The sequence below is a fragment of the Cervus elaphus genome, chromosome 13 (assembly GCF_910594005.1).
Source record: "Cervus elaphus chromosome 13, mCerEla1.1, whole genome shotgun sequence".
Classification (NCBI taxonomy): Eukaryota; Metazoa; Chordata; class Mammalia; order Artiodactyla; family Cervidae; genus Cervus; species Cervus elaphus.
Window position 1 is genome coordinate 24,232,958 of NC_057827.1, and position 18,536 is coordinate 24,251,493.

The 18,536-nt window shown below is 37.7% G+C and overlaps 1 protein-coding gene across 4 annotated transcripts in view; it reads left to right on the plus strand.

Moving 5' to 3' along the window:
- The first annotated feature begins 1,076 nt into the window (after window positions 1-1,076).
- FANCI (FA complementation group I) overlaps window positions 1,077-18,536 on the plus strand; it is a 62,432-nt gene continuing 44,972 nt past the window's right edge. For 2 of the 4 annotated variants that reach the window (XM_043921638.1, XM_043921641.1), the window contains exons 1-9: window positions 1,077-1,200; window positions 3,843-3,945; window positions 9,264-9,336; window positions 13,853-13,983; window positions 14,402-14,558; window positions 14,640-14,697; window positions 16,149-16,190; window positions 16,516-16,639; window positions 17,052-17,137. In XM_043921638.1, the coding sequence (XP_043777573.1) occupies window positions 3,862-3,945; window positions 9,264-9,336; window positions 13,853-13,983; window positions 14,402-14,558; window positions 14,640-14,697; window positions 16,149-16,190; window positions 16,516-16,639; window positions 17,052-17,137 (755 nt within the window). In that variant the 5' untranslated portion in view covers window positions 1,077-1,200; window positions 3,843-3,861. Of the gene's footprint in view, window positions 1,293-3,842; window positions 3,946-9,263; window positions 9,337-13,852; window positions 13,984-14,401; window positions 14,559-14,639; window positions 14,698-16,148; window positions 16,191-16,515; window positions 16,640-17,051; window positions 17,138-18,536 lie in introns of all 4 variants that reach the window. The other 2 variants (XM_043921639.1, XM_043921640.1) reach the window with 2 other exon arrangements.

Below are 18,536 nucleotides of genomic sequence, written 5' to 3' on the forward strand. Positions count from 1 at the left end.
CAATAACCCCCGTAGCCACATGGGACTTATATCTTAGGGCTGTCAACTGAAAGAAAAGTACACAACCTAAAAGTGAGTTAAGTTTTATCCAGGGACCTTACACAGCACGATAACCCAGGAAACAGCCTAGCCCTTAAGGGAGGATATATATGAGATTTTTTTGCAGCGGGTGGATGGGTGGGAAATCCATCCATCAAATTGAACATCAAAAGATAACTGATCATACACAAAACCCCAGCCATTTCAAGTTAATGACTTAAATGCTCTTCTATGTGTAGGAAGATGCAAGAATCTTGTTGTTCCATTGCTCAGTCGCGACAGACTCTTGCGACCCCATGGACTGCAGTACATTAGGCTTCCCTGTCTTTCAATATCTTCTGGAGTTTGCTCAAACTCATGTCCATTGAGTCAGAGAAGCCATCCAGCCATCTCATCCTCTGTTACCCCCTCTTCTCTTGCTCTCAATCTTTCCCTGCATCACAGTCTTTTCCAATGAGTCGGTACTTCCAACAGGTGGCCAAAGTATTGAAACTTCAGCTTCAGCATCAGTCCTTCCAATGAATGCAAGAATCTTGTTTCATTTAAATTATTCCTTAGATTTGCATCTTCACTAAGGATCAGTACATTCAAAACGTTTCCTGCTTTCCCCTCAGGCACACTGAGACCAGAGACTGCAGTGGCCACAGACTTGATTCCTGCAGAACAGGAATTGCACGCAACATTTATTTTTCCTTTACAGGTGAAACTGACACCTCTGGCCCAAGGAGTAGGATGCCTTCCTCTGCCTTCCAGGCACTTCCCATGCAACATCACTTGATTCATTTCCTTTCTCACTGACCCTTTCCCCAATAGTACACAGGAAGGCCTTAATTGGTCAAGACATCGTGGTGACTATGCCCAGGCCACACTTCCCCTGCTCGTTCTGAGGTCCCGAATTAGCGTTCACAGATTGTGCCCCCGACCACCACCACTTTGAGTGGGAACATCCGAGGATTCCACGGCTCCCCCCCTCCCCAGTTGTCTTAATGGTACGCTCCAAGCAAGAGCTCCCGGGTACCGGAAATAAGCCTCGGGGGGCGGGACCCGTTGCTCAGGGTAACGGAAGGACGGAAGCTGCAGATTGAGCGGGTTTTTTGGAACTCCGTGGCTGCGTTGAGGTGGAGGTGACCGGCTAGAGGAGCTTCGCGCGTTGCAGGGGAGGTGGGACTCAGCTCCCGGGAGGTAACGGGTCTGGGAGGACAGGACGGCGCCCCTTCCGAATGGCGTTCTGGCGTTTTCCTTGGCCCGAAAGAGTCAGTGTGCCTTGGTGTCTCCCGTTGCTGTCTTTAGCTTTTCTCGCTCCTTGGGCGGCCTACAGTTGGCCCTCTCGTTAAATTTTTCCTCTCTTTCAGCGTTCAGCTCCTACGTCTGAGACATTTCTCTAAACCCGTTTCGCCTTTGTAGCTCGGTCACAGCGCACATCCCCAGCTGCTTCGTTTTATAGTTTCTCTGTGTTTACTTCTCGCTCTCTGAGAAGCCCGGGTGCTAAACCCGCGGCGTCTCCCTTCCGCGGTGCCTCACTAACCTCGGGGCCTCTTGACAAGGAGTCTGCTATCCGCACAGGGACTTAACAGCCACCTATCTGTGTGCTACTCAATTCTGGTCTTAGGACTAATTTAGCAAATGTACCTGCTGAAATAGAAGGAGTTCAGCATCTTCCCTTTAGGGCTGGACGTCTCTTTTGGTCCGTATGCTTTTTCTGAATCCTCTACTACCACTCAGCCCCTAACAGAGGGGCTAATCGTAGGTAAGAGTCCCCAGTAGTGGGTAAAAGCATGGGTTTTGGAGTCTGCAGTTGGACAGACTTAAGTTTCAGTTCTACTTCTGCAACTTACTAGCCTTCTAACCGTGGGGGACGTTCCTTAATTTCTCTGAATCCCAAAAGATCTTCATCTGAATTGGGAGTAATAGCACCAGTCACAGGACTGGTGTGAGGATCAGTATCATTTTTCCCACAAATATTTATTGGGCACCTATTACGAGCCAGGTACTGTGCTAAGTCTTGGAGATTCGGTGATAAACAAAACCAGAGATGGCCCGCTGCCCTCCTGGAGTTTGTGATGGAGTGGGAGATGTAGTTCTTAATCTAATAAGTGTAATGTTAAAAGTGTGGTGATGGTGAGAGATTACAGTTGCCTTGAAAGAATGTAATAGGGGAGTGTTTAGACTGAGCTTGTAAAGGAGTGTGGGATTGGGCTGAGACCTGAAGGATTTTTAGGAATTAACAATAAAAAGATTGGTGGGCAGGGGATGAAAGAAGGGGTATTTATTTTTATATAAGTTCCAGACAGAAAATCATGTGAAATTGTCTGTGGCAGGAGGGACTTGGGGGTTTGAAGGACTCAGCAGTTCAGTGTAGCTGGCATATAGAATGATGAAAGGGAATTAGCATGGACTAGACCTTTATATCCTGACGTCAGGATTTTGGACTAATAATGGAAAGCCACCAAATCGTTTTTAAGATGAGGATGACTCACAAATCTGGTTTGTTGTTTCAAAGACATTTTAGCTGCTCTGTGGGGAATGAGTTAGGAAGCTGTGTAGTAGTTCCGGTGAGAGATGATGGTGACTTTGGAATAATGTGGCAGTAGTGGATCTCAAAAGTAGACTTGAGAGATGTCTGGGGACACAGGACTTGGTAGTGGCTGTGGAGGATGAAGGTGAAGTGGTTAAGAATGTTGCCAGGGTTTCTTGTTTCAACAGCTGGGTGGATGATGGTATAATTTAGGGAGATTGAAAACAGCAGGAAATACAGGAAGGGGTTTTTCTTCCACCAGTGTGCATTGCCCTCTTCTCGTAATACTCCCATAGCTATTCACTACTCACTGAAGCCTATCTGCCTAATGTGCTTCGATTTCACCCTTTGCTTTGCTCTCTCCAGAGTCAGCCACCAACACCAGCCTTTGTCACTACTGCTGAAATAGCTCCCAGTAGCCTCTTAGCCTATGCTCTTGTTTGTTATTCCCTCCCTACTTTAATCTGCGCATTGATGCCATATTTAGTTTCCTCAAACATCGATTCAGTCTTGTCAGATTCTCTTTTACTCCAGACCTTTTTGTCACTACTACTTACAGAATAAGGTCTAACTTCCTTAATTCGACGTTTAAGATCTTGCACAGTTTAGCCCCACCCTTTTACTAGCTTGCCTTCTCACTGCTCCCCTAGCTGAACTCTCTACCTCAGGCTATGTACTCATTTTCCCCAAGTAAGTTTTTCGGATTCCCTTATGAATGCCTTTGTTGACAATACTTTCCTTCCCAGTAATGTACCATGTGGTTCTGGTGACTATTTAAATTTAATCTTTACATTCCAGTTCAAGGTTTCCTTTGCTGGGAAGCCTGCTTGATGTTTGAGCACACATTTATTTCTTAGCCTTGTTAACTTCTCATTTATTTTTACACCATTTAATTGGTATAAATGCATTTGCAGTGCTATTGCTTTATTCATTTATTGTGTATGTGTAGATAATAGTATATATTTGCAATACTGTTAAATGACAGCTTTGTTCTAGGTAGCATAATGGGTAGATACTAAAAAAAAAAAAAAAGAAAATGTGAATAATTGAATTATGAGACCACTTGGTTAGACTACAGCTTTCTAATAAGGAAATTCCAGGGGATTCTCCAGATTCTTTGGTTTGGCTAAGAATCACCTACTCCTACAATTGGTAGTCCTTAGCCTGTTGAGTACCCATTGTGTACATAACATGTTTGAAATACTCAGTTAACAAGGAGAGAAGGGAAAAAATCAAATTTGTTTACTTTTCGTAGTTTCATCCAGCTCTTGACATTTTTCCTTTTCAGTTCCTTGCTGTGTGCAATAATGGACCAGAAAATTTTATCTCTAGCAGCAGAAAAAACAGCAGACAGCCTACAGGAATTTCTTCAAACCCTGAAAGCAGATGATGTGAGTATTGGGAAGCAGGTTCTGCCAAAAGCAGATGCCAGGCATGATGACAGATGCAAGGGACATGTTAGAATTAATTCTGCCACTTCATCTATCCCCCACTCTCCTTAGAAGACAAGGGTTTATTTGATAACAACTCATAGATGTAAAGAAATGGGGGAGAGGAAGAGACATGGACTACTTAGGGCATTTCTGTACATTTATACAACTGCATAATTTCTTGGGAACATACAGTTTAATGAAATCGACCCAGTTTGAGATGGAGTGCTTAAACAGATCAATTTTCATAAAAGAAAAAAAATTAGCAGTTATACTTCAACAAAAATACCAGGCCCAGATAGTTTTGCAGGAGGCTTCTACCAAACCTTTAGAGATCAGAGATAAGAGCTAGATAGTCCCAGTGCTACACAAGTTGTTTTAGAGCATATATATTACATAATGTATGTACATACATAAGGAAAGCTTCCAAGTGCTTTTTATAAAATATAACATTGATGCCCTAAACCTGATAAAGACAGCTTGCAGGGGCTTCCATTGGTGAAATGTGAACTTCAAAATAATCAAGTTCAGTTATGAATTATAAATCACTGAAATATAAAGAAATCTGTGAGTCCATATTGATAATAAAAATATATGGTGAGAAAGGTTCTTGCTTACCATAAAGTTAGAAAATCATCATCTGGCAATAATCATGATCAACATTGGATCAGGCAGAAGCAGCAGTGGATGCTAAATCCAGGGAGAAGTTTTTTGAACTTTTTATTTTGAACTGATTTTAGACTTACAGAAAAGTTGTAAAAATAGTAGAGTTTCCACATAGTTCTCTCCCCAGTGTTAACATCTTACATAATAATTTCAGTAAAATTTTACGAACCAGGAAGTTAATATTTGTACAACACCTTCAGTGAGACTAAAGACTATTTGAACCCTACCTGGTAGTTTTTTTCACTGATACCCGCTTTTTTTATGTTCCAGAATCCTACTCAGGATCCTACACTGCACTTAATTGTTATTTTCCCCTGATTTTCTGCAATCTGCAACCGCTCCTCAGTCTTTCTCTGTCTTTTGAGACCACTGAAGAAGTTTTGATCCATCATTTTGCTGAATGTCTGATGTGTCTCATGATTAGACTCAAGACATGCATCCTTAGCAAAAAGACCACAGAAATGGCTCCATGCCTTTTCACTGTGTGTCATATCATTGGGCTTGTGATATGTCATACCTGGTGATGCTGACTTTGAGAACCTGATATCAGAGGTTGCTGCTGGGCTTTTTCATTATACAAGAGAAAGTTAGATGAGGAACACGATACTTGCATAGTCTTAAAGTTTCTTCCACAAACTGCATACTGGTTGCAAAGGGCGGAAAAAAAATAATTATAAAGTGGGAAAATAAGGCAACACATTTGACTGGGTGATCAGACTCATACTACCAGTGAAGGACAGATGGTATCACATGCCTCCAGGTGTGATACTCCAAGAAGGACACAATATCAATTGTATTCTGGCCAAGAATGCATAAACTCAGTCTAATCATGAGGAAGCATCAGACAACAGAAAATGAGGACTGTCCTGTCTTATAAAAATCTATTTTGGAAAAAAAAAAAAAATCTATTTTGATGGTGCCATTAACTTGGTAGTTCCAGTCTGTCCACTAAAAGAAAAATTTTAAGCTTTTCAACGTAAGGAGGATACTTAACCTTACCTGGAGCTTTTCTGGTGGCTCAGATGGTAAAGAATCTGCCTGCAGTGCAGGAGACCTGGATTCAGTCTCTCGTTGGGGAAGATCCCCTGGAGCTGGGAATGGCTAACCCACTAATTTTCTTGCCTAAGGGAATCCCATGGACAGAAGACCCTGACGGGCTGCAGTCCATGGGGTCACAAAGAGTCGGACATGACTGAGTGACTAATACACACTTGGTTTACTTTTGCATTTTAAAATGCAGTAAAAAGGGAACTGAATAAGGTCAAAAACTAAGACCGCAGATCATGTAACTAGAGGGAGGAAGACGAAGTAGGAGTAGAGGACAGAAGGAGTGGAAGAGAGCTAATTTGTGTGAGAGCCTGCTGTGCCCTAGACCTGTACAGGGTCCTCTGCCTGTCATCTAATGTAATCCTTCTAACAGTGCTTTGAGGCAGGAAGTAGACACACGTAACAGAGGTTAAATAACTTGACGTTATAAAGCTAATATATGACAAAGCGAGGATTCATATCTGGGTCTTCTGATTCTGGGGCCAGTTTTTTTCCCTGTATGCCACTATGCCTTCTCTTAAAACTGAATTTTTTCAAGAAGAGTCAGGGTTTCTCAGCCTTGGCACTGTGTATATTTTAGAGTGGATAATTCTTTATTGAGGGAGGTTGTCCTATGCATTGTAGATTGTTTAATAGCATCCCTGGCCTACACCCATTAGGTGACTGCACCCTTCCGGTTATAACAACTAAAAATGTCTCCAGACTTTGCCCTGTATACCCTGCCTGGGGTGGGGGTGAGGGGGTAGCCCCTGGTTGGGAACCTCTCCTCTGAGGGTTATGTCAAGGGCTATTGGAGGTTCCAGGCGGAGCAGTCAGTTATTTCCTTATTAGGTATTTAAGAAGGGAGAGATGAACTCCAGTCAGAAAGAGCAGGCACATGTAGAAAAGATCAAATTCAGTATTGTATTGGTTTTGGCCTCTGTGATAGTCCTTTGTCTGGATATTATCAACCTCATCTCAGTTTTTGCTGGCTGCTGCTGCTTAATCACTGAATGTTTGTGCTTTTTTTATCTTTACATTTTCTCCCTGGATGATCTTACATGTTCCCATTGACCTCTTTCCTCTCTGAGCTCTACTTTGGCATATCCAGTTATCAACTTGACATTACCACTTGGGTATCTTAGGAATAGTAGTTCTGAGCCCCACATCGGATCTGCTAAATCAGAAACTGCAAGTGGAGGTCTCTGTTTTAACAATCTCTCTGAAAGATTTAGATGCTTGCTTAATCCCTAATTTTCACCATGTCAGTAAATGGTGTCACCATCTACCCAGTTAGTTGCGTAAGCCAGAAATTTTGAATTCTCCTTGATTTCTCTTTTTCCTTTATCACCACAGCCATTTCACTTCTAAATCATGAGGAAATCTGTCTTTGTCTTAGTCCTTTCAGGCTGCTGTAACAAAATACAGTAGACTGGGTGACTTATAACAACAATTATTTCTCATAGTTCTGGAAACCAAAAGTCCTGGACGATGGTTCCAGTGGGGTCAAGTGAGCGCCCTCTTCTGGGTTTCAGGCTTCATATTGTACCTTCATATGGTAGAAGGAACCTGGGAGCTCTGTGGGATCTCTCATAAGAGCCCTAATCCCATTTGTGGGAGTTCTGTCCTTATACCTATTCACCTTGCAAAGTCTCCACATCCAAATACCATTATAATGGGTCTGAAGAGTCCAACACATGAATTTTGGGGGACATAAACATTCAGACCATAGTAAAGCCCTCCTGATCAAGCTCTCAAATATATCTTCAGTGTACCGATTTTCAAATTAAGATGGGGTTATATCCCAATAAACCCATTTTAAGTTGAAAATATTATACATTGAAAAATACCGTAAACCGGAAATGCATTTAACACACCTACCAAACTTCGTAGCCTACCCTTACTTTCAGTATGCCGAGAATACCTACATTAGTCTTCAGTTGGGTAAAATCGTCCAACAGTCTGTTTTTTTAATAAAGTCTTGAATATCTCATGTAATTTATTGAATACTATTCTGAAAGTGAAATACTGAATGGTTGCATGGGTGCAGAATGGTTGTACGTGTACTTGTTGTTTATCCTTGTGATCCCAAAGCTGATCACTAGCCCAGGAAAGGATAAAAATTTGAAATATAATATGTACTGAATGTGTATCACTTTTGCACCACTGTAAAGTTGAAAAATCATCAGTTCATCCATTGTTTTAAGTTGGGGACCATCTGTACTTCATCTTACAAAGTATTACAAACTGCAGTAGCTACTTATTTTTACAGTTCTGAGGACTAGAAGTCCAGAATCACAGTGTTGGCATTGTTGGTTCCTACTAGGGCTGTGATTATCCATTTCATGCCTCTCGCCTAGCTTCTGGTCGATTGCTGACAATCTTTGACATTCCTGGCCTTGTGTCACCTACACATGGTCTCTGCCTTCATCTTCACATAGCATTCTTGCTGTGTATGTGTTTCTGTCCCAAGTTTGCCATTCTTCTAAGGACATTAGTCATATTGGATTAGGGCCTACGCATATGACCTCACCTTAACTAATTACATCTACAATGACCCTGTTTCCAAATAAAATCACATTCTGAGGTGCTGGGGCTTCGAACTTAAACATGAATTTTGGAGGGGAACACAGTTCAACTCATGACTTCTGATTACGTCAGTGTAGGCCATTATCTCTCTCTTGATCACTGTAGCAATCTCCTAACATATTTCTATTTCACTCTTAAACCCTTCCACAGTGTATTTTCTACCACAGTAGAGAGACTGATTTTTTTTTAAACATCTATCATGTCCCTCTCTTCTCTTTAGTTACTTCTATTGCACTTAGACAAAAATCTGAACTTCCTACCATGGCCTACAAGATTCTTATCATCTGATTCTCTCGAAATTCATTTTGTGCCACTCTTCCTTACTACTTTTCATCCAAATTGGTCTTTTAAATTTTTTTTCAGGCCATCCCACTTGCCAAACTTCTTGCTCCTTCAGGACCTTTGCGTGTAACAATACCTTCATCTGAATGTTTTCCTTTTCCCACTTTGCATAACCAGCTTTTTCTCATCCTCTAATTCTCTATATGGAAATGTCCTCCGCCTCAGAGACGCTTTCTCCCTGACTACTGTAGCTGAAGTTACCTCCCTTTCCTCAATTATTGTTTATTTCAGTCTTTTCAACCATTTCTTTTTCTGATTTTTTTCCTGTTATCCTTTTTCCTTCTATCCTACTGTAAACTGAGTCAGACTATCATGTCAGTCTTGTTCATTCTTGTATACCTAATGCCGAGGAAAAAGAAAATATTCAAAGAGTGTTGAATGAATGTATATCCCCAAGAACATAGCTCAATACCTAGTGCTGATTAAATATTTAATAAATGTTTGTAGAAAGAACGTATGAATAAATTTCATCTTGACGGCCCAGTATCATTTTATGATCCACCCTGCTATAATGTGAATACATATGTTATTTTTGATGCCTGGAATTTCTGAAAGATATGATCCTGACAGATGAGCGTTTTTCATATTGGGAGTTTAGGTCATTCAAATAGGGAAATTGTTGCCAGACTTGTACCTTTTCCTTTCTTTTTTTGTAGCTCACTAACCTCCTTCAGAATCAGGCAGTGAAAGGAAAAACTGCCGGAGCACTGCTGAAAGCCATCTTCAAAGGTAATAATAATGCCACTTCTCTCTCTGGGTTCACTGGTATGTTTGTTTACTTTTGGCTCCTATTGCTATTTTTCGTATTGCTTGAAGCACCACTGAAGCTTTTCTGTTTTGGGGATTTCACAGAATCAATAGCACTATCTTGTGGACTTAAATAATTCTTCTAAGGCAGGTAGAAGTGGCTATCTGAGATGTATTGCTAGTTTTGGAACCTGGAAAGGATGTACTTCATAAAATACGGTTTGGTTTACTTGTGCTTTTTAAGCTTATGGAGAACGGCAATAGTTAATATTTAATCTGTATTTAACAAGAGGCTAGGGAGCTCTGAGTTAACGAAATGGAGTATCTTAGTTGACTTATTTAGAGATGCTTAATTCCCAGTGGGGCATATTTGTTTCCGTATCTTGAACAAGGGCCAGTTTTATATTGTTGCAGATTGTAACTCACAGTCATTTTGTAAATTGTAGTAGAATAAAATTCTATAAGCACAAATTAAAAGTGGCTTTAGACCCTTAGCAGGTTATTTTAACTTGGTTTATTTTTCTTACCCCTCAAGTAATTGGGTCTTGCCTTGCAGGTTTCAAAAACACATATTTAAAATTTGGAAACTTTTTAAATGACTGTTTTGTAGAAATATCAGAGACCAGGAAGTAATGGAGAATCAGGAGCTGCTGCCTCTGTATACTAAGTGAAAGTAATAAGAGTAAAACCGGGAACAGATCATCATGGCTCCCACTTCTGTAACTAACCTTATTTTTACCTTATTTAAAATCATAGATTTGGAAATCCTAGTTTCAAAGTAGCATGAATTATTGAGTATTTATGGAAACTGCCTCATAACTATTTTAATCCTATTAAATCAGTTCTGTGAAGGACCAATAGTTAGCTAATGATGACATTTTAAAAAATTGATATAATCCATGTACTAAAAAATTCACCCTTTTAAAGTATACATTATTTTATTGAGATGTAATTGACATCATAAAATTCACCCACTTAAAATATCTATTTAGTGGCTTTTAATATATTCACCAAGATGCACACCTGTCACAATTTTCGAGTATTTTTATTATCCCTGAAAGAAACTTTACCTTCCTTAGCTGTCACCTTCCTAAATTCCTGATTGACTCCAGCCCTAAGAAACCACTTATCTGCTTTCTGTCTATAGATTTGCCTATTCTGGCTATTTCATAAAAGTGGAATCATACTATATGTGTCCTTTGTGACTGGCTTCTTTTACTTCCCGTAAGGTTACTAAGATTCACCCGTGTTGTAACCTATATCAGTATGTCATTTCTTTTTATTTGTTGAATAATATTCCATTATCTGAATAGATCATACTTTTCCATTCATGAATGGGTGGACATTTAGGTTATCTACACTTTTTAACAATTATGAATACTGCTACAAATTTTTGTATAAACACATATTCATTTCTGTTTGGTAAATATTTAAGAGTAGAATTGCTAGGTCATATTGGACACAACTGAAGTGACTTAGCAGCAGCAGCAGCATGGTGACTCAATGTTTAAGTGTTTGAGGACTGATGAGCTGTTTTCCCAAAGCTGCTACATCATGTTTCCAACAGTATTGAATAAGGATTCCCATTTCCCACATCCTTTGTCAACACTTGTTATTGTCTTTTTCATTCTATCCACTCTGGTGAGTGTGAAGTGGTATCTGATTGTGGGTTTGATTTGCATTTCGCTGACGGCTAATGATATTGAATATCTCTTCTTGTGCTTCCTGACCAATTTGTATGTCTTTGGAGAAATCTGTGTTCAAATTATTTGACCTTTTAAAAATTGGATTGTCTTTTTATTACTGAGTTGTAGTATTTAAATATTCTAGATATAAGTCCCTTATTAGATGTATGAATCACAAAGTTTTTCTTCCATTTTAGGTTCTTTTCATTTTTTTAATGTATCTTTTGATGCACGAAGCTTTAAATTTTGATGTCTGCTTAATTTTTTGTAGCTTTTGCTTTTGGATTTTTGTCTAAAAGATCATTGCTTAATCCAAAGTTACAAAGATTTATACCTATGTTTTCTTCTCAAGATTATAATCTTAGCTTTTACACTTATAAATTTGATCTATTTTTGAGTTAATTTTTGTATATGATGTGAGGTAGGAGTCCAGCTTAATTTTTCCCCATTTTTTCCCCTTCTTTTTAAAAATATTTATTTATTTATCTGGCTGTGCTGTGTCTTGGTTGCAGCATGTGGGATCTAGTTCCATAACCGGGGATTGAACCTAGGCCGCCTGCATTGGGAGCACAGAGTCTTAGCCACTGGACCACCAGGGAAATCTCTTTTCCCATTTTCAATAGTACCTTTATTGAGAATCAGTTGCCCATAAATGCTAGGGTTTATTTTTGGACTCAAAGTTGTATTCCCTTGATCTACATGTCTCTCCTTGTGTCAGCACCACACTGTCTTGATTAGAATAGCTTTGTGGTAAGCTTTAAAATTGCGAAGTGTGAGTCCTCCACTGTTTTCTTTTTTAGAAGTAGTTTGGATATTCTGGGTCCCTTGAGTTCTCATATGAATGTTAAGATTAGCTTGTCAATTTCTGCGAAAATGGAAACTGGGTTTTTGATAGGGGTTATGTTGAATCTATCTGTGGAAAGTATTGCTATCTTTATATGTCTTCCACTAATAAATATGGTGTATCTTTCCATTTACTTAGGTTCTTTTTCATTTCTTTCAACAATATTTTGTACTTTTCAGAGTATAAGTGTTGCACTACTTTTATTAAATTTATTCTGAAGTATTTTATTCTTTGGATGTGATTGTAAATGAGATTGTTTTCTTAATTTAATCTTCTCATTGTTCACTACTAGTATATAGAAACGCAGTAGATGAGTATATTGATCTCATATCTTGCAACCTTCCTGTACTTGTTTATTCTAATAGTTTCTTTTTTGTGGATCCCTTATAAACAAAATTATGTCATCTTCAAATAGATTACTTCTTTCTCAAACTAGATGCCTTTTATTATTTTTCTAACCTAGTTACCTCAGTTGGAACCTCCAGTACAATATTGAATAGAAATGATGAGAGTGAACATCCTTGTTTTTTTCCTGATTTCAGGGGGAAATCTTTCAGTTTTTTATTAGTAAGTATGATGTTAGCTGTGGGTTTTTCATGGATGCCCTTTATCAGGTTAAGGAGTTTTCCTTCTAGTCCTAGTTTTTTGATTGTTTTTTTAAATCATGAAACAGTACTGAAATTTTCAAATGCTTTCTCTGTATCTGCTGAGGTGACCATGTGACTTTTATCCTTTATTCTATTTATGTGGTATATGAAATTGATTTTCATACATTGAACCAGTATTGTGTTATTAGGTTAAATCCAGTTGGGTTACAATCTTTGTTTTATATTGCTGAATTTAGTTTGCTAATATTTTGTTGAGGATTTTTGCATCTGTAGTCACAAGGAATATCATTCATGTCTTTGTCTGAATATGTTTGTCTGGTTTTGATATAAAGGTAATATTGACCTCATAGACATCAGTTTGGAAATGTTACCTTCTCTTCTGTTTTTTGGAAGAGTTGCTGTTAATTCTTTAAATGTTTGGTGAATTCACCAGTAAAGCCATTTGGTTCTGGACTTTTCTTTGTAGAAGAGGTTTTATTGCTAGTTCAGTCTCTATTTATAAGTCTGTTCTGGTTTTCTGTTATCTTTTTTAGTCAATTTTGATACTTTGTGTCTTTATAGCAATTTATTAATTTCATATGTTGTTTATTGTATTACTTTATTTTTTTTTTATATCTGCAAGATTGGTAGTAATGCCACTCTCATTCCTGATTTAGTAATTTGATTCTTCTCCCTTTTTTTTCTTGGTCAGTCTGAAGATTTTTCAATTTTGTTTATCTTTTCAAAGAAAAAGATTTGGTCTCCTTGATTTTTATTCTTCTATTCTCTTTCATTTTTGTCTGATTTTATTTTTATATTCTTTTCACTTGGTTTGAGTTTCATCTCTTTATAATTCCTTACGGTAGAAGCTTGGGTTATTGATTTGAGACCTTTTTTAATATAGGTATTTACAGCTATAAGTTTCTTTATAAGTTCTACTTTAGCTGTATCCAATAACTTTTGGAGTGTGTTGTTTTTTTTTTCCCCATTCATCTCAAGATATTTTTCTCTATTTTCCTGCTGACTTCACTCAGTGATGATGTTTTGAAGAAAAGTATGTTACTTAATTTGGGTTACTGGATCCCAGAAAAGCTTTAAGAAATATTAGAAGGTGTTCCTTCTGCACTATAAAATTACTTTAAAAATTAATGGCATGGATGGAAGTGTGCAGAAAAGGTGGTATTTCAGTTTTCTGTCTAAATTAAAAGACTTTTTCAAAGCTCCCATATATTGCTGTTCTAAGTACCATAGTAATAAGTATTTCGATAATTCTGTTTCTATATTCAATTGCAAAGCTGTTTGTTATTCCTGTTTGCCTTTCAACCTTGTAAGACTTCTTCGTTTTTTTCTTTGTTTCTGTACTACCTGTTTAAAACAATAAGGTTTACCCTGTTCTGAGGAAGCTGGAGCTCTTAAGAGACTTAAGATATACAGTTGTTGTATCCAGTTGTTGGAATCAGGGGATTTACAGAAAGAAGTAGCATCTGAAATCATAGGACTACTAATGCTGGAGGTGAGATGGAAAACAAAAACTTCTTTGGTTTTGGTTGGATTTGGAGCGGGGTTTGTAATTTGTTGAGGGAGGGAAAACAAACCCACCATAGTTCTTACTTATAAGTAAGAACTACCATTCTAAAACAAAATAGCCGATGAATGAGCCATAAACCACCTAGATGTTTATGTTTGGTTTCCAGTATCATGGACGTGTGTCTCTTTCAAGAACTGGAATATTTAAGAACATCAGGGAACTAATAGAAGATCCTGACCTTTTGAAATCCTTTACCAGAGCAGAATGATTCCCTGAATCACTTTTAGAACCAGTTTTGGGCTTCAATGCCAGTTCTGTCAACTCAGCAAAAGACAGTTTCTTAGAAAGAGGTACCAAATATCTAGATATCTGCTTAATGTTTTTTAATCCCGTGAACTTTTAGGTTCACCGTTTTCCAGGACAGTTATTGGTTGAATTAGCCAATGAGTTTGTTGGTGCTATCAATGAAGGCAAGCTAACAAATGGAAAATCTTTGGAGCTGTTACCCATTATTCTCACTGCCCTTGGTACCAAAAAGGAAAATCTGACTTATGGAAAAGGTAGTTTTTCTTCCAGTCTTAGTAGCATTTTTCTCTCTTCACTTAATTGGATTTATTCTTCAGTGTATTTTGCTTTTCTAGGTGAACTAAGTGGGGAAGACTGTAAGAAGCAGTTGATTAACACCCTCTGTTCTGGCAGGTAAGTCCTTAATAATATGAAGAACTTTTCTCAGGACTACAAGTCACCAAAAAAAGGAATACCATTATTTTGGGAATTTATATCACTGAAGTTTTAGTCCATTTTTTTGTTTATGATTTACTACTATAAAACCATTTAGTCCGTGATCAGTTTTTGAGAGAGGTTATTTGCTGTATTCTTTGTTCTAACATTATACATACAGTCTCTACTTACTTAACTGTTCATCTTAACACAGCAGTTTAGCCCTATAGTATTATTTGGAGTCCCAGGGTCTTCAAGGCTAGAAAGTCATCTTGCCACTATCTTTTATTTTTTTGGGGGGGATGGGTGATATATAAGTGATATTTTTATCTTTAAACCTGATATTTGTATCTTTAAATCTGAAATACTAGTGTCTACACTAAGGAAAAACTGCATTGTATAAGAAAGTCTTCATACATGAACATTTCAACACAGAAATTTGTGACTAACTTAAGGATACAATAATAGAGATATGTAAGTTGTGGTATGTAAGCTATGAAAGAGCCACTCCATGTAATTTATACCCATTAAAAATGAAATATATAAAGACATATAGCAAAGATGAAAGATCTTTGTGTGTATGTGTATATAGTAAGAGATCCTTAATATGTATCTTTATATGTATATATATCTATATATAGTCTGAAATGAATAGAATACTAACTTACATAATACTGTGATTATACTTCAGTATATTGAAAGGAACTAGATTATCTAAACCAGAGATAACTGCTTTCATGGTTCATAAGGTCTCTTACAGAAATGATTTTAAGCATGTATAAGCTCATGTATGTTTATCCATTTATTAGTTCTTATTTACACAAAAGTTTATTCATTCCACATTGTAATATACCTTGCATTTTTCATTTAACACATATGTTCATGTCAGCATATACTACCTTACATCATTCTTTTTAATAGTTCCATAGTATTCTAATATTTGGCTAATCTCTAATTGTTAGATTGTTTAGTTTTTGCCAATAAATAATATTGGCTATTTGGTTTTTTGCTATTATAAAAGATGTTGCTGTTAACACTCTTTTATGTCTGGGTGACCTTTTATAAGCATGTACATGGGATATATTCCTAATAGCAAAAGCTGGGTGGCTCTTTGGTTATGTGCATGTTTAAAGTTGATAAGTAGTATTGCCAACTTGTCTTCCCAGAAGGATCATATCAGTGTATGTTCCCCGAAATAGTATTTGAAGTGTTTGTTTACCAAAATCTCACTAGCATTGAATGTCATCAAGCCAGTCTGGTAGGTTAAAGTGGTTATTTCATTGTTTTAAATGTCATTTCTTTGATCTTGTTTCCCAGTGGCAGCAAATCAAACTTGAAAGGGCCCTGTTCTTTTCTTCCTTGCTAATTTTACAAAGTAACATGTAAATAAGTTAAAAGAACACAAACTTTTCTTTTTCATTTTTAATCAGATGGGATCATCAGTATGTAATCCAACTCACCTCTATGTTCAAGTAAGTATCATCATTCCCTTTTCTTTTTAATCCTGCTGTGAGAACTTACCTGCTAGAAGTTGAAATGTAGTAAGCTCAAAAACCACTGCTCCTCAGTAAGAGTATTGGTACCTCTGTTTTGTTACAAGATTTCCCCCCACCCTTTTTTGCTTTAACTTCTTATTTAAAGTATAACTTTATAATTTTTTTTCCAAGATAATTTTGCTGAGGTAAGGTTATTGGTTTCCTTTAAGGTTCTCTATTAGAGAAAAATCAAAAGAGGCAATTAACAATTTTCTGATATCTCCCAAATTAGTCTCTAACCTTTAGAATCTTTGATCCACAGGGCTGTCCCTCTGACTGCAGAAGAGGTGGAATTTGTGGTGGAAAAAGTGTTGAAAGTGTTCTCCAAATTGAATCTTCAAGAAATACCACCCTTAGTCTATCAGCTTCTGGTTCTCTCCTCAAAGGTATAAATAAAATATTTTTTTAAACTCTGGTGTAATGACCAATTAGTACCATTCAGCTTATTCACACTCTTTATTTTATGTACTAGGACATAGAAGCTTTCATTTCACATATGATGATTTGGTCTACTAAAAATGTCATGGTCCTCAGCCGGAGTGAATGTGTACTATCTCTGGTCTCATGTGTGTGGTAGGAAGAGGGATGAAGAGCTCTGAAAGGGTGGATTATAGGCCCCTTAGAGTCTGATATTAAGATGTATTTCAAACTCAGTTTCAAAAAGTGTTTTTATGAAAGTGTTCTATAAATTCTTAGTGTGAGTCTAGCTTATAATTTATTTAAATTCATACTTGAAAATTCTTTAAGCTGAAAAGTACTTTAACTTGCCCTTATTTATTTTGTTTTATTCTTTTTCAGGGAAGCCGGAAGAGGGTCTTGGCAGGAATCATAGCTTTCTTCAACAAGCTAGATCAGCAACACAGTGAGGAACAAAGTGGTGATGAGTGAGTCAAAGAGTATAGAAATAAAATCATTTTTCCAAATTCATCATCTCATTGTCTAACTCTTCAGTCCCTACCTTCCCCTCAGTATAGAATTTCCCTAGTTCCCTTAGCTGCTCAGTAATAAAATTAAAAAATAGTGTAGTCTCCTCAACTCTTTTATTTTAATCTTTCCTGGAAAATAGCAATAATGACTCTGTAGTTACAAACTTCAAAGGCATTTATTAAGTGCTTATTTTGTGTCAGAAGCTATTGGACCTGGGCCAGTGATGAACCAGTCAAAGTTCAGAAATTTTAATGAGAAGAGAAAAGAAAAGAAATGACAAGAAAAGTGTTAGAGTGGAAAGTGCTATGCATATGTTTCAAGTGGATGATGTGCCAGTGACAGTGTAGCTACGTCGGGTTGAGTGGTCAGGGAAACCGCTGAGAAGGTGCTGTGTTAACTGAAGCCTGAAGGATAACAGCCATAATATGTGGATCAAGGAAAAGAACATTCTTAGTGGAACAGTTAGTCCAAAGGCAGGACACAGCACAGTATGGCTGGAAAAGAGTTTTTGAAGCAAATATTTGTAGAATGCTTGCTATGCGCCAAGTACTGTTCTTAGCACTTTAAACTTCACAGCAACTCCATTTTGTCTCTATTTTATACTTGGAGAAACCAAGGCACAGAGAAATTAAGGGATTTCCTGGGGTTATATAGCCATAAATTGCTGGATTTGCGATTTGAGTGCAAGCAATTTGTCTGCAGAATTTGTGCTTTTAATCCTATCTCAGTCTGCTAACCTGGAATAACTGTTATTTTACTTGAGCAGTTGATGAGAAGTTGTTCTTGTGTACTGAGTTAGGAAAGACTGACAGAATAGCAGGTTTAGAGGAGAATAAGCTCAGTTTTTACCATGTAAGTTTGAGATATGTATTAGTATCTGATGTGAAGGTGCTGAGCAGGCAGTCTGGAGTTTCAGGGAGAGGTTGGGACCAGAGATACAGATTGGAAGGGACTGAAGCCTGCAGGCTCTTTAGGGTCACCTGGGCAAGTTGTGGAAAGAGAAAAGGAACCCAAGATTGAACTCTCAGAGGCATTCCACCACTTGAAGGATGAGCCAGCACAAATAATTTGAGGCCAGTGACAGTGCCCCAGGAGCTAAGAGAACATGTTTCCAGAAAGAAAGGGGTCAACTGTGTCAGATCTACTGAGGCTTTAATTAAGATGAGACTTGATTATTGATTTTGACAATGTAGAGGTCGTTTGTAGCCTTTGTAAGGATAATCAAATAGCATTGAAAGGGAGGTTAGGGAGGGCACAGAAGCCTAATTGAATTGGATTTAACTGGGGAGAGGTAAACAAGTGGAAATAATGACCATAGACAGTTCATTCAAGAAGTTTTATGAAAAGGAGCAGAGA